The sequence below is a fragment of the Rhinoraja longicauda genome, chromosome 12, assembly GCF_053455715.1.
Source record: "Rhinoraja longicauda isolate Sanriku21f chromosome 12, sRhiLon1.1, whole genome shotgun sequence".
NCBI classification, from domain to species: domain Eukaryota; kingdom Metazoa; phylum Chordata; class Chondrichthyes; order Rajiformes; family Arhynchobatidae; genus Rhinoraja; species Rhinoraja longicauda.
Genome location: NC_135964.1, coordinates 35,443,573 through 35,462,794, shown reverse-complemented (window position 1 = coordinate 35,462,794; position 19,222 = coordinate 35,443,573). Strand labels below are relative to the sequence as shown.

At 38.5% G+C, this 19,222-nt stretch overlaps 1 protein-coding gene across 2 annotated transcripts in view; it reads left to right on the top strand.

Moving 5' to 3' along the window:
- The window catches only part of rai2 (retinoic acid induced 2), a 52,708-nt gene extending 34,444 nt beyond the window's left edge, over positions 1–18,264 (top strand). For both annotated transcript variants that reach the window (XM_078409473.1, XM_078409474.1), the window contains exon 2: positions 10,533–18,264. In XM_078409473.1, the coding sequence (XP_078265599.1) occupies positions 10,533–12,293 (1,761 nt within the window). In that variant the 3' untranslated portion in view covers positions 12,294–18,264. The remainder of the gene's footprint in view (positions 1–10,532) is intronic.
- Positions 18,265–19,222: the final 958 nt, after the last annotated feature.

Sequence of the window (19,222 nt, the reverse complement as noted above, 5' to 3'; positions counted from 1 at the left end):
AGCTGGGTGGCAGTGTAAACTGTGACGAGGATGTTAGGAGGTTGCAGGGTGACCGGGACAGGTTGAGTGAGTGGGCAGATGCGTGGCAGATGCAGTATAATATAGATAAATAGACAATAGACAATAGGTGCAGGAGTAGGCCATTCTGCCCTTCGAGCCAGCACCGCCATTCAATGCGATCATGGCTGATCACTCTCAATCAGTACCCCGTTCCTGCCTTCTCCCCATACCCCCTCACTCCGCTATCCTTAAGAGCTCTATCCAGCTCTCTCTTGAAAGCATCCAACGAACTGGCCTCCACTGCCTTCTGAGGCTGAGAATTCCACACCTTCACCACTCTCTGACTGAAAAAGTTCTTCCTCATCTCCGTTCTAAATGGCCTACCCCTTATTCTTAAACTGTGGCCCCTTGTTCTGGACTCCCCCAACATTGGGAACATGTTTCCTGCCTCTAATGTGTCCAATCCCCTAATTATCTTATATGTTTCAATAAGATCCCCCCTCATCCTTCTAAATTCCAGTGTATACAAGCCCAATCGCTCCAGCCTTTCAACATACGACAGTCCCGCCATTCCGGGAATTAACCTAGTGAACCTACGCTGCACGCCCTCCATAGCAAGAATATCCTTCCTCAAATTTGGAGACCAAAACTGCACACAGTACTCCAGGTGCGGTCTCACCAGGGCCCAGTACAACTGTAGAAGGACCTCTTTGCTCCTATACTCAACTCCTCTTGTTACGAAGGCCAACATTCCATTGGCTTTCTTCACTGCCTGCTGTACCTGCATGCTTCCTTTCATTGACTGATGCACTAGGACACCCAGATCTCGTTGAACTCTCCCTCCTCCTAACTTGACACCATTCAGATAATAATCTGCCTTTCTATTCTTACTTCCAAAGTGAATAACCTCACACTTATCTACATTAAACATTAAACTGCATCTGCCATGTATCCGCCCACTCACACAACCTGTCCAAGTCACCCTGCAGCCTTATTGCATCTTCCTCACAATTCACACTACCCCCCAGCTTAGTATCATCTGCAAATTTGCTAATGGTACTTTTAATCCCTTCGTCTAAGTCATTTGGCGGCAGAAACAAGCAGGCAGATTATTATCTCAATGGAGTTAGGTTAGGTAAGGGGGAGGTGCAGCGAGACCTGGGTGTCCTTGTACACCAGTCACTGAACGTTGGAGTGCAGGTACAGCAGGCAGTGAAGAAAGCTAATGGAATGTTGGCCTTCATAACAAGAGGATTTCAGTATAGGAGTAAAGAGGTTCTTTTGCAGTTGTATAGGAGTATTGTGTACAGTTTTGGTCTCCTAATTTGAGGAAGGATATCCTTGTAATTGAGGCAGTGCAGCGTAGGGTCACGAGATTGATCCCTGGGATGGCAGGACTGACATATGAGGAAAGATTGAAAAGACTAGGCTTGTATTCACTGGAGTTTAGAAGGATGAGAGGGGAACTTATAGAAACATATAAAATTATAAAAGGACTGGACAGCTAGATGCAGGAAAAATGTTCCCAATGTTGGGCGAGTCCAGAACCAGGGGCCACAGTCTTAGAATAAAGGGGAGGCCATTTAAAACTGAGGTGAGAAGGAACTTTTTCACCCAGAGAGTTGTGAATTTGTGGAATTCTCTGCCACAAAGGGCAGTGGAAGCCAAATCACTGGATGGATTTAACAGAGAGTTAGATAGAGCTCTAGGGGCTAGTGGAATCAAGGACTATGGGGAGAAGGCAGGCATGGGTATTGATTGGGGACGTTCAGCCATGATTACAATGGTGGATGTAATTAGTAGAGTGGATAAGGGAGAACCAGTGGATGTGTTATATCTGGACTTCCAGAAGGCTTTCGACAAGGTCCCACATAAGAGACTAGTATGCAAACTTAAAGCACACGGTATTGTGGGTTTAGTATTGATGTGGATAGAGAACTGGCTGGCAGACAGGAAGCAAAGAGTAGGAATAAACGGGTCCTTTTGAGAATGGCAGGCAGTGACTAGTGGGGTACCGCAAGGCTCAGTGCTGGGACCCCAGCTATTTACAATATATATTAATGATTTGGACGAGGGAATTGAATGCAACATCTCCAAGTTTGCGGATGACACGAAGCCGGGGGGCAGTGTTAGCTGTGAGGAGGATGCTAGGAGGCTGCAACATGACTTGGATAGGTTAGGTGAGTGGGCAAATGCATGGCAGATGCAGTATAGTGTGGATAAATGTGAGGTTATCCACTTTGGTGGCAAGAACAGGAAAGCAGATTATTACCTGAATGGTGGCCAATTAGGAGAAGGGGAGATGCAACGAGAACTGGGTGTCGTGGTACACCAGTCATTGAAAATAGGCATGCAGGTCTAGCAGGCAGTGAAGAAAGCGAATGGTATGTTGACATTCATAGCGAGGGGATTTGAGTATAGGAGCAGGGAGGTTCTGCCGTTGTACAGGGCATTGGTGAGACCACACCTGGAGTATTGCGTACAGTTTTGGTCTCCTAATCTGAGGAAAGACATTTTTGCCATAGAGGGAGAACAGAGAAGATTCACCAGATTGATTCCTGGGATGGCAGGACTTTCATATGAAGAAAGACTGGATAGACTCGGCTTGTACTCGCTGGAATTTAGAAGATTTAGGGGGGATCTTATAGAAACGTACAAAATTCTTAAGGGGTTGGACAGGCTAGATGCAGGAAGATTGTTCCCGATGTTGGGGAAGTCCAGAACAAGGGGTCACAGTTTAAGGATAAGGGGGAAGTCTTTTAGGACCGAGATGAGAAAGTATTTTTTCACACAGAGAGTGGTGAATCTGTGGAATTCTCTGCCGCAGAAGGTAGTTGAGGCCAGTTCATTGGCTATATTTAAGAGGGAGTTAGATGTGGCCCTTGTGGCTAAAGGGATCAGGGGGTATGGAGAGAAGGCATGATCATATTGAATGACGGTGCAGACTCGAAGGGCCGAATGGCCTACTCCTGCACCTATTTTCTATGTTTCTATGTTTATATGAATGGCGGTGCTGGCTCGAAGGGCCAAATGGCCTCCTCCTGCACCTATTTTCAATGTTTCTATGGTTATAATGCCATTCATGAGCCAAATGGAAGGAAAGAATGAGTACCCATTGTTACACAGTATTTTCAGATGCCATTTGGGAGCAGGGCACAGAAAAGTCAGATCAGGAATCGCACAATACTTTGCCGCAATACAAAGGTATACATTTAGTATTTTAAACTTTAACATCGATGTTTAAAATCAGTTTAAAAATTATTTGCCGAACTGTATTTAAATTGATGACATTTAGTAAAAGCCGATATTTGCATTGAAACTGATGGCTAGCAGGTGATGCTGCAGGAAGGATATTCGTTCACACAAAGGGTAGTGGGTGTATGCCAGAGGAGGTAATTGAGGCAGGGACTGCCCCACTTTTTAAGAAACAGTTGGACAGGCACATGGGGGGATTTGGAGGGATATGGACCAAATGCAGGCAGGTGGGACTAGTATAGCTGTGATATGTTTGCTGGTGTGGGCAAGTTGCGCCAAAGGGCCTGTTTCCACACTATGAATCTTTTTTGTGTACTACTGGTAGTGCATCGTCATTTCTGTTTGTGGATGTGATATAACGAAATTATATATCTTCATTAAAACTACTGAATGTAATAGCTAAGACTTTGCACCATAGAAACAAAAATAATCTTACTGGAGAGAATAAGTTGCTTGCTTTTTGTTTGACAAAAGTCTATTCAACTATGAAAAATAAAAGCAAAATAAATGAATTATTCATCCTTCACATAAAACTCCTGGGTCAAAGAATAAAGAGGAAAGAAGATTAGACTTTATTGCCTTCCATCACAGTGAAGAATATGGGGAATCTGCTGTGGTGGATGTTTATGTTAACTTTTATGTAGTTAGTTGTGTGTCTTGTTGCTTTTTATAGTATGACTGTATGGTAAATCGAATTTTACCGTACCTTGGTTCACGTGACAATAAAATACCTTTGAACCTTTTTTTGAACCTTTGAACCTTTTTTTGAACCTTTGAAATGTACAAAAAAATTGATTAGAGAATGCTTTCCAATATTGCCTTATCTGTAGTAATAATTTCAATGAATTGCATATTTTGTTTTGCTCAGTTTCAACACAACTTTCCGACATAGCTTATTGATATCTTCACACAAGTATGTTGGGATTCCATTGTCAGAGTGCTTGCACCCACAATTGGATTACTGGAGGTCAAACTGTAGGATCTACATGCTGGTTGGAATCATTACACATGAAGTTGGGCTGTATTTATTGTATTGGTGTAATACACAGGTGTGGATAGAGAACTGGCTTGGGCTCTTCAGTATTTTATGGCCTCGTGGACTTGGGAGCTAAACCTGAATCACTCTGGACTTTCAGACTTACAGGAGCGCACCTTGTGTGGGCTGTGCATAGAAACATAGAAAATAGGTGCAGGAGGAGGCCATGTGGCTCTTCGAGCCAGTGCCGGATGAAGACGTAAGATGTCAAAGTCAATTCCTTGCAAAATTACTTCCAATGTAACTACAGTTTGGCACAATACCTTGTCCATCCATGGCTTAGTAATCTGTCTTACCATATAGTAACCTATGCTTCGATATATTAAGCTAAGCAGTCTGTGTTTCATAAAATCCTATCAATAGTTCTGTGTAAGGTTTTAATCTGTGAAAAGAGAAAGTGATTTTTTTTCTCAAAAAGAAAACCCTCAAAAGCATTTTAAAACAGTTTTAAGAATTGCATTTGAATTAATTTTTAAATCAATTTATATTTCCTGGGAGCTCATTTACAAGAGGGTACTTTGATAAAGTACATGTTGATAAATCTTTATTGCAGACAAAAACATAATTTGGCTCACAGTCAGAACGCATTTTATGAAGTATTGATGATTGGTACATTCAGTACACTGTAAAAATGCTCTTTGTATTTTGCTGTTACCGTCAACAATAAAAAATGAGAGACATTTTGAAAAATTAAAACAATAATTGCATATATTTATCAATGTTCTATACACAGAGTCCGCACCGACCAATGATCCCCGCACATTAAAGCTATCCTACACACACAAGGGACAATTTACACTTGTACAAAGCCAATTAACCTACAAACCTGTACGTCTTTGGAGAGTGGGAGGAAACCGAAGATCTCAAAGAAAACCCACGTGGTCATGGAGAGAACGTACAAACTCCATACAGGCAGCACCGTAGTCGGGATCGAACCCAGGTCTCCAGCGCTGCAAGGCAGCAGCTCTACCACTGTGCCATCCCATGATGATGATGATGATGATGAAGAACTTGTAATGCCATGGAATATCAATGGAAGGTTTTTGGACTCTCTTATTGAAGATGGTCATCATCTGGCACTTTGTGACTCAAATATTTTTAGCCACATCAACTTATCCTTGAATTTTATCGAACCTTTGCTGCACTGAGAGGCACAGAAAGGCAGAGAGCCAGTGTCTGCATCCCATGGCAGAAGTTCAGAAACTACAACTGTTTTCCTTTGCGCAAGGCTATTCTTCAAATATATATATTTTACAATAAAAATAAATTGAAGTCAAATCCACATACCATGCCTGATCAACTGCATGGGTAACTTCAGGAGAAAGCTGATGAGAGCTTATAAGCAAACATCCATAACCAGAGAAACATAGAAAAATAGGCACAGGAGTAGGTCATTCGGCCCTTTGAGCCAGGACTGTCATTCAATATGATCATGGCTGATCATCTAAAATCAGTACCCTGTTCCTGTTTTTTCCCCCATATCCCTTGATTCCTTTAGCCCTAAGAGATAAATCTAACTCTCTCTTGAAAACTTCCAGTGAATTAGCCTCCACTGCCTTCTGTGGCAGAGAATTCCACATAGATTTGAGGTGAAAGAAAGGAGGTTTAATGGCAATATGAGGGATAGATTTTTTTGCACAAAATAGTTGGTATCAGCAATGAGGTGCCAGAGAAAATGGTGAATGCAGGAATAGTAACAATATTTAAGAGGCATCTGGACAGTACTTGAATGATCAGGGTTATGGAATACGGATATGGAACTAATGTAGTCAAGTGGATTAATATAGATGGTTGGCCTTGACACAGTGACCCAAATTGACTTAAATGCTGCACAACTTACTCATTTGAACAGGGACTACTTACTTTATGGAGAAACTGCAAATGAAATTGACTGTGGTACAATCATCAGCCAACATCCCCATGTGTGACCTTATTCTGGTAGGAATGTCATTGATGAAGCAGCTGATAATGGTTGGGGTAAGGACATGGCCCTGAGAATCTCTTGGGTCAGAGTTGATTGACTTCCAGAAACTACAACTGCTTTTGTGCAAGGCAAATCTATATTTTACTATCAAAATAAATGGAAGTCTAATATCACACACCATGCCTATCCAACTGCATTGGCAACTTCAGGTGAAGGCTGATGAGAGGTTATAAGCAGAAATCCAAAGTTTACTGCCCAAGAAGTGCTGCTCCAGCTTTGCATGATGGAAAAACAGCAATTCACCAACTTCTGTGGCCCATCTTGTGCTTTCTACATAATGTGAACAAGACTTGCACAACTCCAGTGGTGTGTGGCAAATGTGATGTAGTCCATAAAATAGAATTGTTAAAATGTGGACAGCTAAAATGATATTAGATGGCTTATAATGATGCCAAGTATAAATCTACTAACAATAATGACTTAAACTGGCATAGCGTTTTTAATTATTTTAAATGTCATAACACAATCACATGATAATTATCTGGATGTTGAAGCAAAGAAATAAAAGGATAGTTTTAGGGAAGGTACTGCAAAACTTAACATATAAAGGCATAGCCATGGGGTAATTAAACATAATTCTCAAGAGGAGAAAATTAGTCAAGTGCAGAAATTCCAGTGGATTATAGAAATGATGGACTTTTGAAGGGGTGAGGCTCTGGAATTTTTTTTGTCAAGGATCAAAATTTAAAACATCAAGTTGTTTAATGGTATGGCACTGAAGGATATCATCAAATATAGGTGTTAAGCAAATTGAGCTTATTGGCCTGTTTTGTTTTCCACATGCACTAAAGTCAGGCAGCATCTGTGTAAAGAGAAACCATTAATGTTGCAGGTCAAAGTTCTTTGTTCAGAATTGCTTTTGTTGTTTGGGGTGGCATAGTGGCGCAGCAGTAGAGTTACTGTCTACATCCCCAGAGACCCAGGTTCGATCCTGATAGTGCTGTCTGTACGGAGTTTGTACATTCTCCCTGAGTCCGCATTGGTTTTCTCCGGGTGCCCCAGTTTCCTCCCACATTCCAAAGATGTACAGGTTTGTAGGCTAATGGGCTTCTGTAAATAGTCCTTAATATGTAGGATAGTGCTTAGTGTATGGGGTGATCGCTGGTTGGTGCAGACTCGGTGGGCGAAAGGTGGGCCAAATAGTGCAGCACTATTTTCGTTGAGATATTGAAACCATTGGGTGAATATAAAATACTCCATAGTCCACTTAACTAAGAGAAGGGAAGTTCTCTCTTGCCTCAAACTGAACAATTATTCTTCAGCCAAAATCTAAAGTAAATGATTGAACCATTGATTTAAATGCTGATTGTGATAGCTTACTGTGTGCAGCTGTACTATTTCCTACTTTACGTGTATACTTTGTCAAAAGTATCTCTTTTGTAGTCAAGAGCTTTCAGATTCCTGGGGTAATGAAAAGTGTGAAAGAAATACACTTTCATCTTTTGCTGTCCCTCCCTAAAATAACCCACATTGTCTTTGCAGTCAAGCTATCTTTAACCTCCAAAGTACCTTGTACCATCTATTTTAAGACAGAAGTTGAGATAATGTGTGCTACAAATAGTACTGTTAGAATTGTTTCTGCCCATTTGCCCACCATACTAACTCAATAGCAAGTTAATGTACCGATCTTAGTGTGTTAATCACATGAGCAAGTAGCGTGTTAACCACAATGCAAATAAGACCAAAACAACTGCCCCAGATTGTTAAAAGTAATATAGGTAATGCAGGTTGCATTGTATGTGCGAAGAGGGGGGTAAGGGGGGAGGAGAGAGAAGGAGATTGTCACAAATTAACAAAGACAGTCTGCACTCTGCTGCTTTTATTGAAATTTGGGATCTCACTTGATTCATTGCCACCAGCTCAGCCACTGACTGACAAACATTTTACTTCTAATGCCAAGAGGCTAAACTCATGTTTTTATTGATCTCATTTTCATATATTCTGTGTCTGTTTAATTACTTCTATGCATATGTGTTGTTAGGGATAAATGAGAAACAACCTTGGCAGGTTTGTCTTGCCATCAGTTATTGGCTGCGGCTGGCCAATCATTAACTGACAAAGTGTGGAAAGGTTCCAACTCGTTTTGTCTCACTTCAGTGACAAAGATGCAAAAACAATAATACTGAGTCTTGTACCTGGACTACTGAAGGAACAAATATTAAATAAGCTAATTTTATTACTTGTTTTGAAGTTTCTTTTTAATGGTCTCCAATCACATCAATTACACAATTAATGGAGAGACTTGAATTTGCAAAAGATATAAACAATTGCCAATATTGTTATTGGCTTGGTGGTGAGCGAGTTAAACCTATGAATTGTGCTGATAATGATCTGATGCACAACATTGCTCGGGCACTCAGGGCAACGTGACATTGGTCTCAATTAATGGTTCCAAGTTGCAGCAGATGGTGTATAGTGCAGAAGGGGAAAGAAAAGAACAGCAAAGAGAGGTCTACCAGCAGATATACTTGAGCTTTTGTACACAGTGAAAGTGTGTACTCCATACACCACAAAACCTAAAGCCTTAAAATATCTATCTTCTTGTTGATGATCCCTTCAGTATCTGGCACCTATTGAAATGAAAATTTATGCCACATTATGTTTAAAAGTGTTTTAATTTAAGACAACATTCTGTGATCTTAATTAGTACTTCTAATGGACAGTTTTTGACTGAATGTGACAGTTTATCAATATCATCAATACTAATTAATCAAGCAAGAAACAAATATAAATGATCTCATAAAACACAAATTATTTTGTATTGGTCCTCCTACGATTTTATGTTCTCTCTTGACACCTGATACCCAATGCTATGAGACATGAACACCCTTTCCACAAACTTAACTTCAACGTATGATTTTGTGATGGTGGATCCTTGCAAAATTCGGAAGAAGCAGCAGAAATAAAATGCTGAAAATGTTCAACAGGTCAGGCAGCATGTTTGGAAAGAGAAACAGATATAACATTTCAGCTCTGGTCAAAGATCCTTTCATCAAAACTGGGGAAATGAGAATACATTAGTTATATGTGGGATAGGGGGATGGATAATACAAAGGGAAATCTTTCATGGGATGAGGCTGAGGTTTCTCAAGTAGGTCCAATATTTACAGTGCTCTCTGGTTAAACAGATTAATAAAGAGATAAACAAATCAAAGAGATGTTAAAACTGTGAAATGCAGGTCACAGCTATTACTGAATCTGAAACCAAAATAATACTGCAAATCCCCAGAACATTGAGCATAGAGAGATAAATTATATTACAGGTGGAGAACTCTACAGTGGATCGGTCCAATCCTGATACAAACAAAAAAATAAAGTTAGCTGAAATTTCTGAATTCCATATTAAATCCTGAAGGTGGTAACATGCTGAGTTTTGCCAAGAGATGCTGTTCATCAAGCTTGCATTGGACCAGTACAGGAAACCACAGACTGATGAGTGGGATGGAGAATTCAAGAGATAGGGAAGTGGAAGTGTAGAGTCACACCTGCAGAGAGGTGCTTTGCATAGTGATCACCCAGTCTGCATTTGAGTAGAACTGAAGCAAGGATTTTTCCACCTATCCTACAAAGAGTGACATAGCTTGGGGTCATGTGAGTTCCCATCACTATACCTTTTGATCAAAAGAATACGAGTGAAAATAAAGTAGTTTTTCAATTTAATTGAGTTATGCTTTGTGAATGATTGGGTTCGTTAAGGTGAACTAGTAGGGCCTTTTCATGGAGGAAGCAAAGGCCACTGAACCATTCTCCAATGGGGTGGGGAGAGGGATTGTTTGTCTGTGGAGAACATGAACCAATTAGAACCAGGAAACTATCAAAATGGCATAGGTGATGAAAGCAGTTTGGTGAGAGTGGACTGAAACAATGGGACCTCTTGGACAATCCTTGCAAATCTTGGGAAGGAAGCAAGCATGGGCTGTGTGGGGGTAGAGGGCTATAAAGCTGTAGATTATAGAGGGAAGATATCTTGAGGAAATGTGGTAAGTGCTCAGCTGAGAGACTTAGAGATTTTGGTGGAGAACTGAGTGGTTGATCTGTCCTATCTTTTGGGCAGTTAGTTCACTGAATCATTGAACCAAGGTACACGAGAATTTTAAAAATACTTACAATAACGTAGAGCATTCCAACATAGCTTGTGTACACTACACTCAATTGGTCAGAATGTTTTATTTTTAAAACTTCTATATTCCACTGTCATGGATGAAGATACCTAAAAGGTCATGGTCACTAATAAATATGTTTCCATTTAACTTGCAGGCCTGCGATTGGTGTAAACACATTCACCACACTAAAGACAATGTGGACACTAGTGACAGTGAAAGCAAGATTCAGTTCTGTAGCATGAAATGCTTAAACCAGTACAAGATGGATCGATTTTACAAAGAGGCTCAGTCTAACCTGACGATGGATGTTACAGACTCTCCATCCCCTACAATATCAAACAATAAACTGGAGAATGGAGTGACTCAGCTCATCACAGCAGAAGCTTGGAATATCAATCCTACTGGTATCATGAAGAAGGCACTTTCCCCTTTAGTTGCAGTACCAGCTTCTCTAATGACACCGCAAACAGACCCACCAAGTGGGATGTCACTTAAACTGGCTGCCACTGTACTGCAACCAATTTGTTTAGGAGATAATCCTATGGTCCTACCGATCCACCTGCAGGTAGCTGGTAGTTCAACACCACAGATACCACCTAGTAGCAACGCACCATGGGTGATGACTAATCAAGGTGCAGTACCACTCTCTGTGTTACTGGAGCAGCATTTGATTCAGCATTTAAATTCTCCACTCCTGCTGGCATCACCTGCCCCAAGTCCTGTGAACTCTGTCCAAAACCACATTCTGCAAGGCACTGCTGGTTCTTGCATTCAGTCTCAACCACTGGGCCAGAAATCCTCAAATCAAACGCAGGAGTATGACCTGCCACCGCCTCTTCCGATCCCTGGATTTCCTACCATTCTGCAAGATTTTTTCCCTCCACACAGCATGCCATCAGTGCCAAATGTCCAATTGGGCCCTGAGACCATGTCGAATGGTTTTTCCTCGCTTCCTCACCAGAACCTCGGTCTGCTTGCTCCATTAGTTCCTCCGGCTACCCTTCTTGTTCCATATCCAGTGATAGTTCCTCTTCCAGTCCCAATACCTATCCCCATCTCCATTCCTATTCCCATTCCCAAGGATTCAGATCCCAATAAATTGCCAGACATGCAGAGAAAAGCTACCTTCAGTAGCAGCACTACAAACAGAGGAACTCAGACGACAGCTGAAAAAGATGCAAAAGTCCTAGAGTGCATCCAGCAACGGGGAGTACAAGATTATCAACACACCAGCTGTAAGCTCAATACTGAAGCTGAGGCTCTTGATCTTTCAATAAAAAGAACATCTGTAGTAAAGAAAAATGAGTTTTTTTATCAACAGATTGAACAGGATGGTGTGCTGGATTTATCAGTTGCAACACCCAAGAAATTCAAAGAAAGTCGGAACCTACCAGGTAATACATCATCTAATCTGCCAGCTAATTTGTTCAGTGAAGCTCTGTCTCACTCTAGTGAATCGTGGTCTAATACAATGCCACTGATAGGTACACAGAAAGTGGAAGGAGTGTTACATGCCACATCTAATAGTTGTGAGTTTTCAAGCCAGCATAAGTGGGTAGTGGATCAAAACTACAATAGAATTAGGGATGACTCGCGAGCTGGCAATAATACCGACACCTTGAGCAGCACGGACACTACGAAAGTTATAGTGTCTGTAAAGGATGCTGGTCCAGCTATTCTGTGTGGTAAAATAAAAACTGTTGTCGGAGTATCTACAAAAAACTTTTCTTACAAGACAGATTTATCGCAAGAGTCTGTTTTACAATGTTACGATGTCAAATCTCAACTTGAGCTCAGAGACAGCAAAAAAAACAACAAAAATAGAGGCATAAAATTAAAGAAAATGAGCTCACAAGATTTCCAAGTCCTCCCAATAAAAAAACAGCGACTCGCTGCCTTTTTTGCAAGGAAATAATGTTCGATATTTTAATTTAGAGTACTTAAGGAAGTAAACAGAGTAAAAGGAAACCCATAGAACAAACTGGAATACGGATTAGGACAGAGCATCTGTTTTGAAATTAATTCTTGTGGTAATGAAGTTTTATAGAGTACTTATTAAATAAGTTTTTGCTTGAATCTTGCCAACACCTTGTATTGGAACAAAGTTGGAATTATTTTGGTCCCACTCTTCCTCTATATTTGAATGAACACTGCAGTTACAAATCTAATTACAATTACAAGGTGTAATGTTTCATATCTTAAATAATTTCCTGATGAACCCCTAACTCTGAAGGTGTTAAATCTCCCTCTTGCATTAGTTTAAGTACTTATACAAAAGTCAGGTGACTTCATCATTAATCTAATTTAATATGTGAGCCAATTGCCATGTGATTCATAACAACCACCAATTGGCCCACATAAAAATTAATGAACAGTTGTTTCCTTTTGTTTTCCATGATTAATTTTGTTTGACTGGTATTTCTAGAACTTAAAACAATATTCATGAGGCAACTACTTTGTCTGAATCCATTCAGTTTAATGCAAATGTTGTACTTAGTTTTATTAAATAATGTTATATGCATCTAATTTAATGTAGTATAATTTACAGTAATTATAATTGCTTTGCTTATTGCCTGGTCATTGACTATTGTTATATTGAAAGAAACAGTTAAAAGGAATTGGTAAAGAGTTATTTGCATATTGATGTTTGCTACAGCGTAACCACAGGAGTTTCCCGTTGTGCTTTAACAGCCCAAACACTCAATAAATTGGTATCCTTTATATTGTTCTGAAATTCTGACTCTGCAGTAATCTGAAATAAACCTAGAAGAAAAAAAGTTTATGACAAATCTGAAACTGCCACTTAAGTAAAACTAGCCTGAAGGCAACAGAACTCTGCCAGTGTAAACATGTGTTTGTTTTCATGACTCTTTGTATGCCTCACTAAATGAAATAATATCTGCTCAGTAATGACTTTCTTTCTCTGTTGGTTGCTATTCCAACTTACAGTGATTTCCATCAACTTCCAACAATGCATGGGGGAACTTCTATCTGAATATTAGTCATCAATCACTGGGTTTAGCTTTCTATGAAGGACTCTTGGGGATTCCACCAGTCATCCAAAAGTATGCTCACATTCTATCCAAGCCAATGATATTTTTCATGTGATACACAGAAGTAAAACTTTCTGTATCTCTTGTGGAAGTATGTATTTTGAGTACCATATCTAGATTAACTAAGGTTGGATGAAAGTCACATTCGCATTAACACAAACCTAGCCATAAGCAGAGTACTCATGAGGGTACTTAATTGGTCAATAATATTATTAAATAATGAGCATACTGTACATAACTACAAAGTGATCATTTGTGTCTCTGTTGTCGTCATTGTAATATGGGTACACAGGGCATTCATCCTCATCATAGAAACGTGTGTGTGTGTGTGTGAGAGAGCGAGGGAGAGAGAATGTATTTATTTTGTACAATTATTTTCAAGACTGCATGATGTGACAGGGCTCAAACCACCTGTCAAAATTCTCATTTGTGTTGATAATGCCATCTGAACCAGGAGTAATATTGGAATTTTGAAATTACTGCAATATATTTCGTATTCTCTAATCAGCCATAATAACACAGCTATGGAAAATGCAACTCATTCGTTCTTGGTTGGGATGGTTCAGTGTTACATTTTTGAATTTGTTTTGTGGAACTATAGAAATAATAATGAGTATATTAAGTTTGCTGTTCAGAATATTTAAAAACCTTATGACGATAGTGATTTGTAAATTGGCAACATAACAAAGCTTAAAATTAAGCGTACTTTTGAAGAATCCTGAACTTGACTAGTTTGTTATGCTAACGAGCTTATTGAACTGTATTCATCATAATTAAGTAATTTATCTTTGAAAATTATATGATCAGCATGATATTGGAAAACTTAATAAAACATACCATTTATTAGATTAAAGGTTAAAACCCATTGTTTATAATGTAGCCAGAATAATAACAAAAAATAATTTGTTTCACAAATTAAGAATTTAATGACTCCTAGCTTATAATTGTACTTTAATTTTGTACAGTTTGAGATGATGATCATTGAATTTATTATTTTCTTTGATTTCAAATTGTGCTGTGGTTTTTGAAATGTATGTAGTTTTGGACAAAAAAAATCTACTTGCAACAAAATATCAAATACTTTACAGCTGACAACCACACACAGTCCTTCAAAAGTAAGTCTTTTTACACTCTTGTGGCAGGAATTAACTATGGCTTGAAAAATGCAAACACTTCATTAACCTTGAAGAAATCATCACAATGGTATTACAAAGATATATTTAACAAATTTATATGTATTTTGTTTATTAACTAAAATTAGAAAATGCATTAATCTTGGACCCAAGTTTTTTTTTATCGTTTGTTGCTCTTTAGGCAGTGTCATTTCAGTTTGATTTGTTCAGTAGTACAAATGGGATGTGATCATTCTTTCATAAAGGCGCCTCTTAAGGCTAATTAATTGCAGAGTTCCAACTAATTCTTCAATAGGAAATATTCCAGGAACAATCTTATTGAAATCCAACCGATGCATCCAATCCATCAAGCTTTCTTATTTTGTCCACTTTGCTACAGTGAACAATCACTTAATTCAACAAATATAAATGATTGTACATTTATAATTTGTCACTTGTTTTGCAAATTAAATCACACTGCCAGCAAACATGAGTCTTCAGATATTCGAGGAAATACCATTAAACTGCTTTGTTAAATCCTAATAAGAAATCTGCTGTCTCCGTTGTTATGGGTCTTTTAATGAGCTCTGTTTTGGGCAATCTTGTCGACTCTGTATTCTTCATTGAACTGCGTCTTATCCTATGTCCTCCATTTTCTGCTTTTCTATTGTTTAAGCTAATGGTATGTTTAGCTTAAACAATTTCTCTCTCTTGTTGCCATCCTTCACTCCCTACAATTGTTTACTCCATGTTCTTCAATGGCTCATTCATAATTCTGCATTCAATCACATGTGTTCCCAATACCACTTTAGCAGTGACACTGAATTTACCTCTTGCCCTTTTCTGGATTTCACTGCTCTTAGTGCTTGGTGTTTCGTTCCTACCTTGTCTACCCCGATCACAGGTTCCAACAAGAGACTGCAAGACATTGTTCAATTATATCACTGAAACATACTCTCCTGGATCACTGTATACTGCCCCCATTCTTCAGTTGTTTGTTTTTCTCTAAATAACCTCAAGAAAAGCAGCAACTGAGACTCTGCTCTTCCAAAATGTTTTGTGTTTGCTTCCTTTCCATTTGCATACACACTCTCGTTGCTGCTCCATACCTTGATTGCTTCCATCTTATTTTTTTCTCATGACCCGTTGCTCATTATTTCTTCGTATTTAACTTTTCATTTCTCCTTTCTAGTGTACTTTGCTTCCCACTACCACCTCCTTTGTGAATTTGCACTGCAATGAACACTCTGCCATTGTCTGCTAATAACTCAAACTTAAAACAATTTTGGATGAATCCACAGCCACCCTTCATTTTCCAAGGACCCCAGCAAGGAGCAAGAGACATAGACTGCTGCCTCATAGACAATAACATTAACTACGCCATTTTTTCATTATCCTCCTGTTCAGTGTATCTGCCCGGAACTATTCCCTGGTCCTGCCCCCCCCCCCCCCCCCTTTTGCTCTTCATCCACCCTCTGTTCCTATTAAATTTCACTAATGGGTCACCCTCCCCTGCACACATGACATGTCAGACTAGTCACTGCAGTGGAAAATTTCAAGTGCATTCATGCCTTGTTTCAGAGACTCCAGGTCAGTCTGATTTGCAAATTTATCTTTGTTGTAAATATCCATTCTAAAAGAGCTTGAGCATCTTTAATTTAGTTAAAACTGGGCACTAATCCAAAACCTGCCCCTGATTTTGCAATAAATTGTCACTATTACTCAAGGAATGGCTCTTTTGAGAATTGTTAAAATATCACATTGCTGCAGATGTAAGGGTCTTACAACTGAAAGTAACTGCATTTAAGCATGCTGTGCCTGATTTGAGAGTAATAAGGAAATTATGAATTGTTGTGTTGGCTATTGTGGTTAACAAGGACCATGCTTCATGAAAGCCTTTTTGGAGTATGTTACTACAGTTTATGAAATGTTGCACTCAAAGAATATGATTTTTGATAGATTATATGAAGATATAGCCAAGCAAGTGTTGTGTGTAAGGTCCACGTAGGGACCAATTAACTCCTGTGTTGTAATGATTTTGGTTACCATTTCTGGCTTTGCCTTATTATTTCCCCGGTGATATTGGTATAAAATCTGCACAATGAGCTGTTTAAATCTGCCTTAAATAACAGAATGAGTGATAGTAAGATAAATTGCTTACCAAAATGGAATAATGTTATTTAGAAAATGTTATTTATGGCAAATTTTTAAATGTAATTTGTATTTTGTTAAATACTGAGAGAAATCTATATATTCTAAATTAATCTTGACAACGATGTTTTTTCACAAGAAAGCCAAGCGAAGTAGCGTACAGATTGTTATTCAGCAGCTTTGTAAATGTGGTTGGTCTTTACTTTAAATAAATTATTATATATGGTAGTCAAATAGCAGTCCTGTTATTGACCAAAGCAGGAAATTAATTTCTTACAATATGCTAGAATTTTCTAGGAACAATGGGTAGGTGTGGAAATAAATGTTGTTTATGTTTCCCACCACACCACATACTTTTTACTATCCATCATGGATGGATAAAATAGTAAAATCTCTAAACCAGTTTGATTTGTTAGATGTCTATGCAGAACAACTGGGATTGGTACATCATGCAATGATGGTTTCCACAGGCAACACTATTTATTTTCACACAAAGTAAAAAAATTGAGGAGCTATAAAATTCTGCAGCATTGTTTGCTAATTTCTGATTGAAATTCTTTGTGTGTGGGGGGGAGGGGTGTTATATGCCTATGATTAATACCCAGGTGGTAACATGGATGATTTGAGACTGAAGTCTCCCAGTGTGAAAACGATTAAATTAAATGATTTGTGCCATGGTGTGTAGTCATTTTGCTTTGTTATGCAAATGTTGATCGTGTCAATGAAACAGTTCAAGACTTGGAATGTCATTTGATTGGCATCAGCCAAATGACAATAAAATTACATCTAAACTTTGTATTGTGTTGCATTATTTTCTCGCCTCCTGTATATCTCCCCCCCACACCCTCTACTTTCTGGCTGAAAAAGGGTTCCAAGCCAAAACATCGCCTATTCTTTTTCTCCAGTGATACTGCCTGACCTGAGTTATTCCAGCATTTTGTGTCTACCTTCAAATTTTAAGTTGATTCTCCTGGTAATATTCCAAAATGCATGGCCCATTTGTGGCCTTGTTTAAGTGGTACCGTTGATTTTTTTTCCAAACAATATATCAGTTAAACCTTTCATGACTATTATAGTGATGTAAAACTGCTGGTCAAGCAATAGATTTTGTATATTGGTTCAAATATTCTGTGCATGATTTTTTTGGTCTTCGTTTGATCCATCAAGTGGCTAGGGTTAACATTCCTGTTATTCAACCCATTATTCAATAGTATTAAGCAATGCTTCTAAGTTAATAATTACTTGGAGATCTTTGTTCCCACCACATTGCGAAACATTTACTGTAATGCTACCATTGATGATGGATGTAATTTTTATACTTTGCATTGTTTTCTTCACCTTAAATTATATAGTATGACAAAGAAAAAAATCAATAGGAAAATGGGACCAAAAAATATTTTCTTTTACAAGTGCAAAATTGTCCTTGTGCTGTACGAGAATGACAATATTTTCAATCCATGTGATACAGCCTTGTAGGCATTGAATCAATGCAAAGGAAATTTTGTGTATGGCCCATTATGTATCATGGATGATGTAGACCATGAATGTGAACGACTGATACATTATTAAAATAAAGGCCAGATTATTAATTAAGTAATTCTAGATTCTTTGTACTGAACCATGTTGTTACTTATCCCCTTTTTAACATCCATTTTTTTATTGTTGCAAAACCTTAGATTAAGATTTGAGCTGATTTTTTATAAAAGATGTGCATGCAGTATATTTTCTGAAAGAGGAAAATAGTTTGTATCTAAATCCATTAGGTGTGATCTGAATTAATTTTAATAATTTAATACATACATTCAGTTCACTATAGGCATGTGCATGTTAACAAACTGATTTAATAATCAAATCCTATCGTTGAACGTGACTTCAAATTTGAATTCAAATCAAAGTGAAGAACAGAACAGATTAATTTACAATTCTGTAATGAAGTATATATATATATTTTTTTTTACATCAGGATCCTTTATCATCCAATATCACATCAAATGTTACCATTTTATGATTCATCAGGTATTAAAATCTGTGGTTTGATTTTTATTAATATCTAAGACATTGTAAATTAATACAATATTTATTATGCCAGTTAACATCTTTACATTTGAACCAGTTTAAATAGTCTAAATTTTCATGAGCCCATTTTATACCTTATGTTGAATTTATTGCGGGTATACAATTTTCCGCAATTAGTTAATTGCGCATTAGTTAAAGGTCGGGGGGGGGAGGAGGAGCGCATTAGTTATAGGTCGGGGGGGGGGGGGGGGGAGGAGGAGCGCATTAGTTAAAGGTCTGGGGGGTGGGGGGAGCGCATTAGTTAAAGGTCGGGGGGGCGCATTAGTTAAAGGTCGGGGGGGGGGAAGCGAGCTCATCTCTGGTCCCATTGTGACGTCACACGCTGAAGACCTTCAAGAAATTGGTGAGAAATGAAATGTTTTAACTTTAAAACCTCTCTAACTTAAAAAATATAAGACCAATTTAAATATAATTGTTATATGCACTGGCGGCGAGAATGGTGATTAAGACGG